Genomic DNA, 15,838 nt, shown 5'->3' on the forward strand with positions numbered 1-15,838 from the left:
CTGAAATAAAAAGAAGTACTTGGAAAATACCTTAGATAGATATGGAATTAACTCTGCACAGTGATTAGACAAGGATCTGAACCTTGGGGTACTGGACCGATGAAACAGCAACACTAAAGACATGTTTCAAGGAAAATGAAATCAATGAAAAAGTATTCAGCATAATAATTATATGGTTGTAAGTGCAAACGAATACTGTGTGTAAGCATGAAGAATACATGACTGTTATTGAATAAAATCAACTGTGCATATACTGCGTATTGTACTGTACATCAATGATTAAATAAGCATACTGAGTCATGGCTAAGAACATGATGAGTTTGTGCCCTCTACTGGTCACACACAGTGAGTTGGCATCATGTTAAAATAGGCTGTGATGCCCCACAACCTTGTTTATGGAAAAAAAATTGAGCACAGGAAATTCTTTTTTTTTTCTTCTTTTCTTTCTCGTGAACTGTCATTACTAAAATTTTAAAAGCTTGATGTGTGTTGATGTCAACAAAGGGCATTGTATTACCTGAATTTGTCTTTATGACATAAAATGGACTTTGAACTGTAACAGTTTAGCTACGGCACTAGTAGTTTGGATTCTTCTTGTACTGTAGGTATTGGAAAAAGGAACTCTTCTTTATATGAAACAACAGAGCAGAATTTGACTTTAAGGAATGAATGGTATCTTTGTGTCTGGTGTCACTTTTACCATCAGGTCGTTATCTGATTCTGTAGTTCAAAACAGAGAAGGCTCTTCTCTACTCCCAGAAACTCAATGGAGCTTTTAATTGCAAATGTTAATGGCCAAGTTTGGGGGAGATTAGGATCATGACTAGCATATATATATCTACATACTGACAGACTTAGGAATCTTCTTGTAGCTGAGCGATATGAGTGGGTTTAAGAAATGAGTATCTTGATAAAAGAAAAGTAAATACAAACGTTTGTACTTAAGTTGTAGTAGTAAACCAATACTATTAACATATACTGTGTATATAAAACAAGAGAGAGTTATATTTGAGAAGGCAAGTTCATTTAAGGCTGCCAGAGATTTGTGGATATTTTTGTCCATGCTAATCAGAAATTTAACTGACTGGCGTTTACATCATCTGACTTCTCTTTGTCTGTCTTCATGTTAGCGTAAAATGTACTTTCTGAGCATGAAGGCCTATGCTGAATGACCAGAGAAGTGAGGATTTGCTTTGTCCCTTAATGGAATTTGCATATATCTTTCCTGTTAGCTTTCTTTTACAGTTTGCTGTTTATTTTTAGTTAGTATTTACTTATAATGAAATAAAGACATGGCATTTAACTCAGTTCAGAAAAAAAAAACGAAGAGCCTAAATGAAAAGATGATGTCCATCTCCTTTTATTACAGGGTGCCAGCACTGTTCCCATTCATCGAACTGTAAAAGACACATTTTCCAACCCCCAGTCCCCACAGCCGTCTCCGTATAGCTCTCCCAAACCACAACACAAGACGCAGCAGAGCTTTCTACCCCCTGGTTGGGAAATGAGAATAGCTCCTAATGGCCGTCCCTTCTTCATTGATCACAACACTAGAACTACAACTTGGGTATGTCTCCTTTGCTTGATGTTTGTATTTCATGAAGACCATGCACTCAGCCCTGTTCTCCTGTCTGTCTCTGTTTATTCACGGGATTTTCAGTCTAAGTCAAGAGATAAAATATAATTTTCTGTGATACCAACCCTCAGCACTATTTAAACGGCAGTATGTCCACACAGAAAAAGAAAGAAAGTAATTTGTGGGCAGCCTGCACCCTAAAGTAGCACCAGCTGCTTGCTTGTCGTTTGTGCTGTTAAAATAAGATAAGGTTTATTGTTCTGTAAATCCCTTGAGTGACCCTAAAGAGTTCTAAAATCAGGTTTGAGGACAGGAAACTGATATTATTAATAATTACATTTATTTGTTTTTCCATATTATGAATACACCAAAATCTTAGGTATTGGAATGTGTGCATCCCCAATACGTCAGTTGGGATGTCTTACAGAGGATGCTGGGTGTTTTGAACAGACTGCTTGTTTATGTTTTTTACTACAGGAAGATCCACGATTAAAATATCCTGTACATATGAGGACTAAAGCATCTCTAGACCCAAGTGACCTTGGTCCTCTGCCTGTAAGTATACCCCAGTATTTCATTGTTATGAAATGTAGTGCTCTGTGCTACTGTTGTCTGTACTTTGTAGTTTACTGCATACAGAGCATGAAGACACGTAAGGATATGGCTGACCACTCTTTATAAATATGTTAGAGTGCTACTATAACTTGTCATTTTACTTTGACAGTTATAACTGAAACTATAGACAGCTGAGGATGAAGAGTATAAGTTACGGATGCAATATACTAGTTATGTTATGCCACTTACATAGACAATAACTATTGATGATATGAAATTTGATAGTGTCAGAAGTTCACTTTATGGCAGGTCAAGAGCTACATTGTAAATTGGGATATTCTAAGCAGTCTTTATAACTGTTATATTTCTGTCTCTCTATTATAAAAAAAAATCTTGGGAGGGAGACTAGACGTGAACTTCTCAGAAGACAATTTGACGTCCCACGAGACAAGGCAATGAGACAACATTTAAAACAGGTTCACGGACATCTAACCTAGCAGTTGCTGGAATGCTTTTGACAGATACGCTTCATGTGCTCCCAGCCCTTAAAACAACGACAAGCAGAACACGCAGCTCGCCAGCAGCAGCAAGCCAGCAGATGATCCATCCACTTCTCCTTAGTGTGCGTTCAGCCCACGCCCACCCTTCACACTGCGAGCGGCAGAGATGTGAACTGGCAAAAGGACAGCTGCTGTACAGGGTTTTAAATGATCGGCACACTGCTTGCCAGCAGCAGCAGCAACAAGCCAGCAAATGATCCAACCGCTTCTTCTTAGCGTGCGTTCAGCCACCCCCTTCACGACACCCCCATTTATGACATGAGCAACGTTATATGTCCTGCGAGAAAAAGATTTGACCACGCCCGGGGCCGGAAATGAAGGACAAGTATTGTTTTTACAAAAGTTTAAAAATAAAGTGAAAATAATGCATATGTAACTATTCCCATGAAAATAACAATCTCTTTAAATTGCATATCCGGTAAACCAAACAGGGGGGTGGGCGAGCAAAGCAAGCAGGGGGCTGAGCCCCCTAGTAAACCCAAATATCAGCCTGCCTCAGCTTTATAAGCTAAAGACTTGAAGGTATCCACTTGTTTTGTTTTGTGAGTGTTTGTACATGGGAGACTTCCGATAGAGGTTGTGCATTTTTTGTGTGGTCACTTGCCAAGAGATGAAAATCTCACTCAGTAAACAGTAAAGCTGTGGAAGGCTATTGAGCAGAGAAAAGAGAGAAGCACTCAGAAATAACCTATGGTGGTCCAGCGGATGTTTTAGCAGAGAAATTAATACTCATTGACAAAATGTGCAATATTGGGCTTTCTAGCAAGCTCTGTAATTAACACTACCTTTGGAACAGTCAATCTTGGTAATGTTTTATAAATAATGCTATTTGTCTTTTCTTTGTCTCTTCACTAATTGACTGTGTCTTTTACTGGTTAGCCAGCTTTGTATAATTATATTTATATGCCTATTTATTCCCTGTCATAGCCTGGCTGGGAAGAGCGAGTACATGCTGATGGAAGGACATTCTACATAGACCACAGTAAGAAATGTAGTTTACTTGCTTCTTTAAAATACAGTAATATGTTTAAGAAATGTTTATCCCTAAAATATTTTTTAATTTCTCAATTACCCAATTCAGAGCGAGATAACAAGTTATGGTGACCAATACTGGACAACAGCAAACAATATCACAAACATCCATGGAAAAAATCTCACGTGATTCATGTTACATAACCCACATGTTAAGTCATCCAGTTATATGTTCATAACATCCCAAAACATGTATTTGTTACAAAAATATTGTTAAATAAACCAATTCCAGAAAATGATCTCCTGAACGAAAATAGAACAAAGTCAAACGCTACCGAGTATTTGAATTGAAGAACTGCCCCCATTCATTGGTCAGGAGCCCAATAACAGTTTATTTATTGGCTTGTAACACTGAGCTTCACATGTTAGCAACAAGGCAAAGTGCACTGAGAGATGAGTACAACTAAAGATTAAAAGTTAAAGAAAAACATGTGAAAACATTACCAGGAACAGAATATACCTCAGACTTTGCTTCAGCAAGCAAAAGGCCAGTTCATCAGTGCAGTTTCACAAACTATGGCTAAAATAATCCTGAGGTACTCCTGTTGTGCATGAGAGTATATACAGGTAGTCATCAACTATGTGTCTTACGACCATTCAACTTACGACTGCTACCATGCCTCAGAGGCAAATGACAGTGTTCACCACGCTCCGTATGCCGTGTCTCATTCATCTCGATCTCAGTTTATTACCTGCAGCAGTTTTGACTACGTTCAATTATGTTTGTCTTACATTTACAGGAAAAATGGCAATTGATCTCGACACAAAAACAAAGGTGTTCAAGAAGTAAGCGAATGTGATCACGTGTGACTTTAAGTTATCCCATTGTAACCAGTGTTGGCCACATCCACTGCACTACTGCGGCCTGGCTTTGAATCCAGTTAACCGCTGAAGCTTCTGCATTGTGACTCTTCATGTGAACTGCCATAAAGGTGTAATAAAACCACACTGTTCTCCTTTATCTGTTAATGTTTATTATTAACAGACTGAAATGTTAAAACAGAAAACATATGAGCACCCAAACTCAGCTGGTACAACTCCTTCTGTCACAGTTAACAATGAACACTGGGAGAGGCTCACACTGATGATATAATACAAAGTACAACACAGACAAAGGAAAGAATCGTGAAGCTGTTTAAGGTTCGGCACCCATGCGAGCTACAGTAATAATGAAACAAAATAACAAAACAAAAACATAATTAGCAAAAAAAAAAAGAAAATCTACACAGTGTGGTAAAAATTACTGTAAAAAAGGATATAAAACAAGCAATATGACTTAAGGGACTTATTATACAGCACTATACATACTGTATGGTTAGGTTTGAATACATAAACCAGTCCGTCTTATGTCCAGACTGAGTTGTATCAAGTCCATCAGAACCGAACATGGTCATAAGTTGGCGACTACCTGTAGTGGAATCATAAAATATTCAGATTCCTCCACTTTCTGCAAACTTTATTGCATTATAGATTTATTTTTAAATACATAAATTTGACATTTTTGAATCTACACTCAATAACCCATAATGACAAAGTGAAAACATGTTTTCAGAAACATTTGCAAATTTACTAAAAAAATCAAAAACAGAACATTCTCAATTATGCATGTATTCCTACCTTTTGCTGTGGCACTCCATATTGTGGTCCTTTGCAGCCTGTTTTCTTTATTCTTCCTTGAGCTTTGTCAATAACTTGATTGGAGTTTACCTATGTAAAATTGAATTGGTTGGACATTGTTTAGAAAGGCATATAAAACATATGCAGTACAAACATGTGTGTATAAGGTCCCACAATTCACACTGCATGTCAGGACAAAAATCAGGCCATGAAGTCCGAGGAATTTCCTGTAGGCCTTTGTGATGAAACTGTAGTGAGACATAGATCAAGCCAAGGGTATAAAAGCATGTCTAAAGTGTTGAGTATTCCCAGGAGTACAGTTTTCTCAATAATAGAAACATAGAAGAAGTATGAAATCATCAGAACTCTTCCTAGAGTTTGAGGTGATCACTCTAACAGAGCTTCAGAGTTGGAGAAACATCGCAGCAAAGGACCTTCTCAGAAACCACTCTTGAGTAAGAGGCATATGACAACCCACTTGGAGGTTACCAGATGCCATTTAAAGGACTGAGACTATGAGGAAAAAGATTGTTTGTCCAGATGAGGCAAAAATTGAAACTCTTTCGGCAGAACTCCAAGTATTATGTCTGGCAAACACCAGACATTGCTCATTACCTAGTGCAATCCACAGAGTGAAGCATGGTGGTGGCAGCATCAATCTATAGTTGTGCTTATCAGTGACAGGGACAGAGAGACTGGTAAGAGGGAAGGATGAATGCAGCCAAATACAGAGAGGTCCTTGTAGAAAACCATCTCCAGAGAGCAGACGATCTCAGTCTGCAGTGACGGTTCATCTTTCCCAAGGCCTGAAGCATCCAAGACAATACTGGAGTGGCTTCAGGACAAGTCTCTTACAGCCCTTGAGTGGCCCAGCCAAAGCCCTGACTTAAACCCTATTGAACATGTGTGATGAAACCTGGAGATGGCAGATGCCCACCTAACAGTGGTTGAGAGGATCTGCCAGGATGAATGGGATAAACTATCTAAATCCATGTGTGCAAAGCTTTTAGAGTCTTAGGCCAAGAAGACTCAAAGCTGTTGTTGCTGTCAAAAGGGGCTTATCCAAAGTACTTTTATGAATGGCAATTAACAGTTTTTGATTTCAATAAATTTGCTAAACTTTCTGAAAACATTTTTTACTTTGTCATTATGGGTTATTAAGTGTAGATTGATGGGCCAAAGTGTAAAATCTACCCATTTAAAATTAAATCTTGAACACAATGAAGTGTCCAGAAAGTGAAGTGAATACTTTCTGAATGCACTGTTAAGGTAACCATGACTTGACTTGTTTATTACAGCAGGCACCCTTTATTTATTAAAACATAAGACATTTAAGTCAGTTTAGTCTAATGTTATCTGTGGTATTTTGTGATATTTAAAAAGTGCAGGACAGATTAAACTGTGTTTTCTCATACATGCCAGGACCTGACTCAGTGTCTTACTTTCTTGATTAGACAGTAAAATTACGCAGTGGGAAGATCCAAGACTGCAGAATCCAGCCATCACAGGCCCGGTAAGTAGCTGCCAAATAGAAATGATGTCACATTGCTGCTGTATGTGTTGAAATACTCAGTCATAAAATCATTTATAATAACCTACTGTGATACTTTGTAAGAGTTTTAGAAAGAAGTAAAACCTTATTCGATATTGATTATAGAAAAGCATTTGATAAAATAAAACAATAAATTACTGAAAGTTATGCAACAGGCTGGCATACCAGAAATGAATCAAAGCTATGTATCAGAGAACAAATTCGCTATTTAAGACCACACATTATGTTAACACTTTAAGTTAGTCATCTTATACTGGGAAAAACAGCTGAAACACATAGAGAGACATCAGTTGTACTGCCTTGTAACAGATAGCCCACCTAAGACATGTGACATTGATTACAGCAGATGAGCCTTTTCCTATATGAAGACTCTTTACTGGTAAAAGACTGGAAAATGACATTTTAGGTCTCTTTCTGCTCTAAATATTTCTTTTTCATTAGAGATAAGAATTCTTTTCTGTAGAACATCTTGAGGCACTAAAGTGGTCTTTTCATAGACTTGTATACAGTATTCCTTAATCGTTAGTCCATTCCTTATTGTTGACATTCTGTATTATTTCATCACTTAAAAGAGTGAATTTAATGTCAAGGAACACAGTCTGGCAGCCTTCTTACTCCCATCACCTAAAGCTTCAACTCAAAACCTGGCAATCCGGTATCAACAACTATGATAAATCACGTATAATGAATCAAATTCTATAAAGAAGTCTGTGTTGTCTTGCTTTTACTTTGTAATCAGTTGGTAAAGGGTGTTGGCAGGAAATAAAATAACTGAACCAAAATGTAATAAGCTGTGATTGTTTCATAACCTTGATTTACACGTACTGTGAAAGATGGTATATAAAACACTGACTGGCTAATGTTGCATAATTCAAGTTGCAATGCTTTAAATTAGATAGACAGCATATTTCAAATAAATCCAGTAGTATTTGTTTTGTATGTGGAGTAAATGAGTTTGTGTCATTGAACTTAACTCGGCTGTATGCCCTGCAGACTAGCTTGAGGCTATTTATAATTTGTTTTAAACTGATGAAGGCAGTGTGATGTAGTGGCCAAGGCTTGGACTTTACACCTAACCATCCCCTGCCCCCAGTATACTTTGTGACCCTGAGCAGGTCACTTAACCTGCTGGTTCTCCAGTTTTAGAAAAGTATATATGAACTATAGTTACATTATGTTAAGTTGCAGTAGCTAAAGCCATTGGCTAAATCTACAGCTGAGTAATGATAATCTTTTCAATTTTTTTGTTCTAAAATTTAGCCTCCTGATACATTTGCATTATAAGTCTCTTAATATGTTAATATGATAATTCAAATGTCAACTGCTTGCTTCATGTCTTGTCCTCCACAGGCAGTGCCATACTCTAGAGAATTCAAACAAAAGTATGACTACTTCAGGAAAAAATTGAAGAAACCTGTAAGTAATAGAAATGATTGATGCTATCTTCATTTTTAGGTTAATAACAGTAAGTTGGATTGTGGGGTGGTGTAAATGCACGTTTTACATGTCAACAGCATGCAGAAAATGAATATAATGTCTGTTAAATGCAATGTATGTTACCCATGACCTGAGCAGAACACGGCTGCATGCCCTCGTTTTCTGTGTCAACTTCACAGCCCAATACATTGCATTTTTGAGCTGAGCACATGTCCTACCAGTATAATATTAAGCCAGTGTGCACCTGTACAGATGGGTGAGCACAGATCTGGGATTTCTTTAGACAGACATCAGTGAGCCTTTATGATGACAGCCAAGATGTGTTGTGCCTTCTTCAGGTTGTTAGTGTTAGTTTCTCCAAGTAATATTAATACATTTTATTTATATAGTGCCTTTCACATTCCCATTTCCCAAGGTGCTTAGTTTAAAGCATTGACAGACATCAGTGAGCCTTTATGATGACGGCCAAGATGTGTTGTTCCTTTTTCAGGTCGTTAGTGTTAGTTTCTCCAAGTAATAACAATGCAGTTTATTTATATAGTGCCTTTCCCTTGCCCATTTCCCAAGGCGCTTAGTTTAAAGCATTTTTGGGCCCCATAAATAAAGCATTATTAAAGACTGTTGCATCCCAGCATTTTCTGTTATTTAATGTAAAGTAAAACAAATAAATATATCCATGTTACATTTAAGCAGTATTAATTTTCATTTTTAATTCCTGTACCACCATGTGTTTTTTTTTTTTTTCTGGTAGGCGGATATCCCTAATAGATTTGAAATGAAGCTTCACAGAAATAACATATTTGAGGAATCTTACAGAAGAATTATGTCCCTAAAGAGACCAGACATCCTCAAAGCTAGACTGTGGATTGAGTTTGAATCAGAGAAGGGGCTCGATTATGGAGGAGTAGCCAGAGAGTGGTTCTTTCTGCTTTCCAAGGAAATGTTTAATCCTTATTATGGCCTTTTTGAATACTCTGCCACGTAAGTCTGTGCCTGAATATGGTGGGTTTACCAGGGCATGGGGAGCATGAGGCTGTGTTTTTGTAAAGTGCTGCACTAGAAAGTGTTGAGATCCTGTGTTTTGGGAAGGTTTTCTTGAAATTTCCCAATTTAATTTAGTGCCTGACAATTTTTGCGGTTACATTTACACTTGTGTGCCTAATTGTAAAGTGCCTTCAGAAAGTATTCAGACCCCTTCATGTTTTGCACATTGTGTTGTTTTGCAGTCTTATGCTAAAATTTGTTCAAATTCATTCATTATTACCTCAGAATTACAAAATAAAAACTGGATTTTAGAAATGTTTGTATGTTAATTAAAAATAAAAAAAACTGAAATATCATATTGACACAAGTTTTCAGACCCTTTATTCACTACTTCATTTAAGCAGCTGTGGCATTTAGAATTGAGTGAAACAGACCTTATCAGACCAGAGAATGTTGTTTCTCATTGTCTTGAGAGTCCTTTAAGTGCCTCTTTGCAAACTCCAAGTGGTCCTTCATGTGTCGTCCGGTGACTCTGTCACTTGGTAGAGTGTTGCAGTGGTGATTATCCTTTTGGAAGTTACTCCTATGTCCACACGGGTTCTCTGCAGCTCACCCAGAAAAGTATATCTTGGTCACCTAATATTATGGCCCATCTCCCACAATTCCTCAGGTTGGGCAGGCAACCAGCTCTAGGATGAGTTGTGGTTGTTACAAACTCACTCCATTTAAGAATTATGCAGGCCACTGTGCTTTTGGAAACCTTTAATGCTGCAGAAGTGTTGTAGTCTTCCTTGGATTTGTGACTCAACACAATCCTTTCTCGAAGCTCTACAGGCAATTCCTTCAACCTCATGGCTTGGTTTTTGCTCTGATAGACATTGTCAGCTGTGGGACCTTCTAGAGACAGAAGTGTGCCTGTCCTAATCCTGTGAAATCATTTGAATTGACCAGAGGTGGACTCTAACCAAGGCATAGAAATATCTCAGTGATGACAAATAGAATGGGATGCACCTGAGCAAGAGTTCAAGTGTCATAGCAAATGTTCTAAATACTTGTGTTAAAGTAGTATTTAGGTTTTGTTTTTTTTTAATAAATTTATAAAAATTCCTAAACTCCTGTTTTCGCTCTGTCATTCTGGTGTATTGAGTATTGCTTGATGAAGGAAAAAATTAATGTATGTGATTTGAGTATAAGTTTGCAACAACTCAAATGTGTAAAATGTGAAGGAACTTGTCTGAAGGCACTGTATTTGCCTAAGTTTTCTATATACGAGTTCTGTCCAAAAAGAAACCAAACCTAAAAAAAAAAATCATTAATATTCTTACAACGTAATCAGACTTGTCTCCTTCAAAGTACTCCCCTCCGCTTTCTATACAATGTTCCTGATGTTTTTTCCATATCTGGATTGAGTCTTGGGACTTGTTTTGTGGAATTTTGTGAAGGTCCTGTGGCAAATGTTCTATTGTTTAAAATCAACAACCTTTCAGGGTGGATTTCAACTTCAGGATCAGAAAAAATTCTGCAGTGACTGCACACCCATGTTTCATAACCTGTTATAACGTTTTAGAAAGTTTTAATCAGCATTTGAATGATGTAACAATTCCTAACTGTGACACGGTTCACTTTTGCTCAACTATCAAGATAACGCACCACAGATTTTGCAGCAACATAATGTATCTGCTGTTTTTAAGACAAAGTTGTGTGACACGTACTTTTACTGATGCATACTTCTTCAGCAACTTTATGGAGAGTTAGGTGGCGATTATCATAAGTTAAAGTACACACTTTCCCATCATGATCACTATCTAGTTTTGGGATTTTAATCAAATCATCTTTCCAATTTGAAATGTCAGTGCCAATTGTAACATTGTGTGCGGTTCAAACAATCCTTTCCATAAAGCTGCTGCAACATCTGACAAATACCAGTAAACATTTTTGGCAGTTCCACACAGAATTTCAAGGAAACATGTTGCTCTTCAAGATCCTTTGTATTTCCACTTGCAAAAATAGCAGAAGGCACAGGAGGCAAGTTCACTCTACCACATGTACTCAATGCCCAGTTGATGTGGTGTGATTGAGTGAGTAGAGATTTTAAAGGTGAAGGAAACCAAAGCACACCACCACCATCACAGGTCTACTCTGTTGGCTGGTTGACATCCTATTTAAAAAGTGTGTTTTCTTTCTGGACAGACTGTGTATGCAGTTTTTCATCACTTTCATATTAAGTTTAGTTTCATTCTTTCATAGAAGCACTGTAAATCACGAAAATAAGCTTGTGCTTAGTGCACAGATAGAACCAGCTACATATGCTGGGTAGCAGTGTTTAATGAAGGGTTATCATTAAAAGAAAAAAGTCTCTTTTTAGTTCATAAGAAGTTCCCCATCTTGTCTTTCTGTTGTATATGTACACATCATCTGAACAGCCAGGCTCCCCGAATTATTAGACCTCCTTCTGCTGATCTAATAGAAAACCCGCTCAGCCTAACCCACATACTGGCACTGGTCAAGGACACCTTTTACCTTGTCTTTATTTGTAGGTGTCAGAGCTACAATTTGGTTTCTTGCAGAAGAAAAAACACAGGTGTCTAGTTAGCTACAATAACTATAGCAGAACTTTTCCTGTAGATATGTTTTTGTTATTTTTAAAAGTTAAAAGTGTGAATTTCTGCAAGAAAGGTTATATGCATGTTAAAAAAAAATTGAGAAGGAGCTGTGAAGAGAAAAGTGGGCCATAGTGACATGATTAGATCTCTGGTCAGCGGATATATGACCAAGGTCCAGGAAGAGGTTTCATATGGGTGCACTGGTTTTTGGAAATACTGTTGCATTTGTAATCTGGCATGGGATTACATCTAATACCCTTTCACCAAAAAGAATAGCAGGTATCAGAAAGACATTCCTTAGATGCCCGGTAATGCAGTAGGCATTTTGTAATATCACAAGACATTTTACTGTGACCTGAAAAATGAGTCATGCGCCACTCAAGTGACTTATTGTGGTAATACTTCACTTAGGCAGCTGTGTTCAGGTTTGACACATGTACTAACCCTAAAAGTGCATGTTCGATCAATTAAAAAATAATAAAGCAAGAAAATGTTTTATCAAGTGTCTGGAGAGTTTTGCCATGTTCATCTGGGAGGACCCTGTTACATCATATCCGTCTTCTGCTTTCCATATTATCTCTAAAAACTAATGTGATGGATGTTGATAATGACGGTATGCAAATAGCTTTACAGAAAGAGAAGAATACTGCCTGACTGTGGTAGCCATCATTTTCTGTCTGCAAATTATGAAAATGTTTTGTATTGTCTATGTACTTACCAGCTTTCACTGTCAAAGACAAATGCTTCAGCCTTGAGTCAGGCAGCATTATCATACAAGATGTTCCAGTTTCTTTGTTTCCTCCCTCCAGCATTATTCCTGGCAAAACCCTGAAGACATGATTATTTGAAAACATTTCTAAGTAGGTCAGCAGCTCCCATAGCAGCCACACTTAACAATGCAGTGTACACAACTTAAGAGGTAATGTCTGAAAGGGTCCTATTTGAAGATGTCTAAGAGGGTTGCAGAGGCAGGTTTGATTGAGTCTGACGCAATTCAGTCTCGCTTTTTAGGATGTGTTTATATTAATCATGCTCTTAATTTATTTTTCTTTTCAGAGATAACTACACACTTCAGATTAATCCCAACTCTGGCCTCTGTAACGAAGATCATCTGTCTTATTTTAAATTCATTGGACGAGTAGCAGGAATGGCCGTGTTCCATGGCAAGCTGTTAGATGGTAGGTTTTTGAGTCCTACAACTGAGATAAGGTACAGAAACCTGCAGTGTCATTGCTGAACTATTTTTCTAATAAACATTCAACTTCCAAGTGGTTGCAGCCTCTGGTAATTACACCTTTAAATAACAGGATCGCTTAAGAATGACTTGTTATTAGTAGGTTAGTGAAGTCTAAAAGATTAATTCATCATTCTGTACTAAACTGTGTCACAGATCATACAGAGAAGCATAACCTGGTTGCTGTGCCAGTCCATTACAGGTTACATTTACATTTTTTGTGGACACAACATCAAAACAGATATTTTTGAGCTGAAGCTTATAAACTATCCTTGCTCCACCATACTGAATCAAGATCGACGCAGCAGCATGCTATACAATTGCTTCTATTTAGCAAGCACTGAAACAAAATGAGCAGAGCAGAGAATACTGCAAGGATATTCTGCCAGACTAAAGCAGCACTCTGGGGAAAATTTCCTCTTTCATTTAGTTAGTGATGCAAAGCACATGAGCAGATTGAATGTAGATTTCGGTGGCTCAATCATTAAAAAAAAAAAAAAGGCAAGAATCCTTGATTGACCCATTCAGTGTTCCAAGTTCAACCCTCTGAAGAACCTTTGGCACACCTTGAAATTTGAAGTTCATAAGCGATGCACAAACAGAGTGAGAGGGGTGGAGGAACTGTGCTAAAGGAGAACAAATGGAAATCACCATTAACCACATGCAAAACTGAAAGGCACCCAAAACACTTATTACAGAAAAGGGTGCCTTACTAAATATTATTAGTATTATGTGACATCTCAATATTTACTTCCAGCAACATAATTAGTTTCTAAATGACATTTTCACAAAGTTAAATTCCAGAACAGGGCTGGCACCCGATTAAGGATTAGTTCCTGCTGTCAGATGGGCTCCATCCACCCATGTCCCTGAACTAGATTACCTGGGTTTGAGAATTTTATGTTGCAGTAGTATAAGGGTGTTTACCGTGTTAGCCATTATGGATGTAGTGAGAAGTTAAGCAAAGTGACACCCTTTATTGGCTAACTAGAAAGATTACAATATGCAAGCTTTCGAGGCAACTCAGGCCCCGTCTTCTGGCAAGATGTAATACAGAAACTGGAATTCCTTGTGCTTATATAGCCACTACGACAGATACAGCATTGGAAAACCTTTAAGTGAGACATCTTGGATGTAAAAAATTAATAGACTCTCCAGGGTAAGATTCATTTAGCATGCACTAAAAAACATGAAGACCTCCTGTCCTCCCAAGATCACGGTTCCAAGTACCAGCAGGTTGCTGTGCCACATGTGCTTGGCAGGCAGCATATCCCAGGGCTGACCTCCTTTTTCTGCCTATCACATAATCAGCATTCACAATTAGCTTTACACTCAGCAGATGTCACTAGTCACCTTCTTGATCAGTTTTCCTATAGAGTTTGCTATAAGAACAACACATACCCCAGTAACCTTGCAGAGGTTCCTGCTAACCACATTTTTTGCTTCATCAGCACATATCATGTAATGAGCCTTCAATTCAGTCCAAGATCAACTTCTTCCTGTGACATAATCAGCATCTGCAATTTACTTCACGCTCAGCAGGTGTCGTAGCCCTTCTTTTTCTTTCTGCACTGTCACCCTTGCAATTAATTTGCCTATGCAGTTTGCAGAGGTTGCTTCTAGGCAGAATTTTGTTCCATCAGTGCTTATCATATCATAAGCTTCTGCATAAGATGAAGATCATGGTTTTAGCCCCAGTGGTTTGCACGTAATCACATGACAGACCGACACAACCCTTTGCAGTTTATACATGTATATATAAATCCAAAATATATGTACAGTGATCCCCCGCTATATCGCAGTTCAGCTATCGCGCCCCTGCTACATCGCGGATTTATTATTATTATTGCTAGGGGGCTCCACCCCCTGCTCGCTTCACTCGCCCACCCCCAGGTTTGCTTTACCGGATAAACAATTAAAGAGATTGTTATTTTCATGGGAATTGTTACATATGTATTATTTTCATCTTTACTTTAAAACTTTTGTAAAAACAATATTTGTCCTTTTTTTCCTGCCCCGGGCGTGGTTACATCTTTTTCCCGTGGGACTTATAACGCTGCTCGCGTTGTGAAGGGGGTCTGAACGCACACTAAAGAGATGCGATTGGTTCAGCTGTTTGTCTTGCTGCTGCTGCTGCTGGCCAGCTGTGTGTTGTGCTTGTCGCGCTTGGCGTCAGTCTCTTAAAAGCCTGCACAACAGCTGTCCTTTTGTCACTTTGCGTCTCTGTAAATTGAATTGTGGGTTATCGGATCATCTGTTGGCTTGCTGCTGCTGGCAAGCTGCATGTTCTGCTTGTCGTTGTTTTAAGAGCTGGGAGCACCTGAAGTTTGTCTGCCAAAAACATTCCAATAACTGCTAGGGTTGATGTCAATGAACTTGTTTTAAATTGTTTGTAAGTAGGGCATGCCGTGCAAAGGTCACCGTCTCATGGGTTTTGCTTCCTAAGGTTGTAATGTCTAGTCTTGCGTGTCGTCAGAGTGTCTCTCTGAGATGATCTGTTCTCGATCGCTGCGCTCAAACCCCGGCGGTGCGCTATGCTCCTGTCACTTCGAGTCTCTCCTGCTCACATTGTGAAGGGGGGGAGCTGAACGCACGCTAAGCAGAAGTGGCTATTGGCTTTGTGCTGCTTCTGCCAAGATGCCTGTTCTGTGTGTCGATCATTTAAAAGCCTGTACAGCAGCTGTCCTT

General features: G+C 38.4%; 1 protein-coding gene across 7 annotated transcripts in view; it reads left to right on the top strand.

The window, feature by feature from the left end:
* The window catches only part of nedd4l (NEDD4 like E3 ubiquitin protein ligase), a 115,395-nt gene that overhangs the window by 72,873 nt on the left and 26,684 nt on the right, over positions 1–15,838 (top strand). For all 7 annotated transcript variants that reach the window (XM_039750469.1, XM_039750470.1, XM_039750471.1 and 4 more), the window contains 7 exons: positions 1,370–1,567; positions 2,054–2,131; positions 3,619–3,673; positions 6,795–6,853; positions 8,243–8,308; positions 9,081–9,310; positions 12,973–13,094. In XM_039750469.1, the coding sequence (XP_039606403.1) occupies positions 1,370–1,567; positions 2,054–2,131; positions 3,619–3,673; positions 6,795–6,853; positions 8,243–8,308; positions 9,081–9,310; positions 12,973–13,094 (808 nt within the window). The remainder of the gene's footprint in view (positions 1–1,369; positions 1,568–2,053; positions 2,132–3,618; positions 3,674–6,794; positions 6,854–8,242; positions 8,309–9,080; positions 9,311–12,972; positions 13,095–15,838) is intronic.

Source organism: Polypterus senegalus, chromosome 4 (genome assembly GCF_016835505.1).
Source record: "Polypterus senegalus isolate Bchr_013 chromosome 4, ASM1683550v1, whole genome shotgun sequence".
In the NCBI taxonomy this organism is placed as follows: domain Eukaryota; kingdom Metazoa; phylum Chordata; class Cladistia; order Polypteriformes; family Polypteridae; genus Polypterus; species Polypterus senegalus.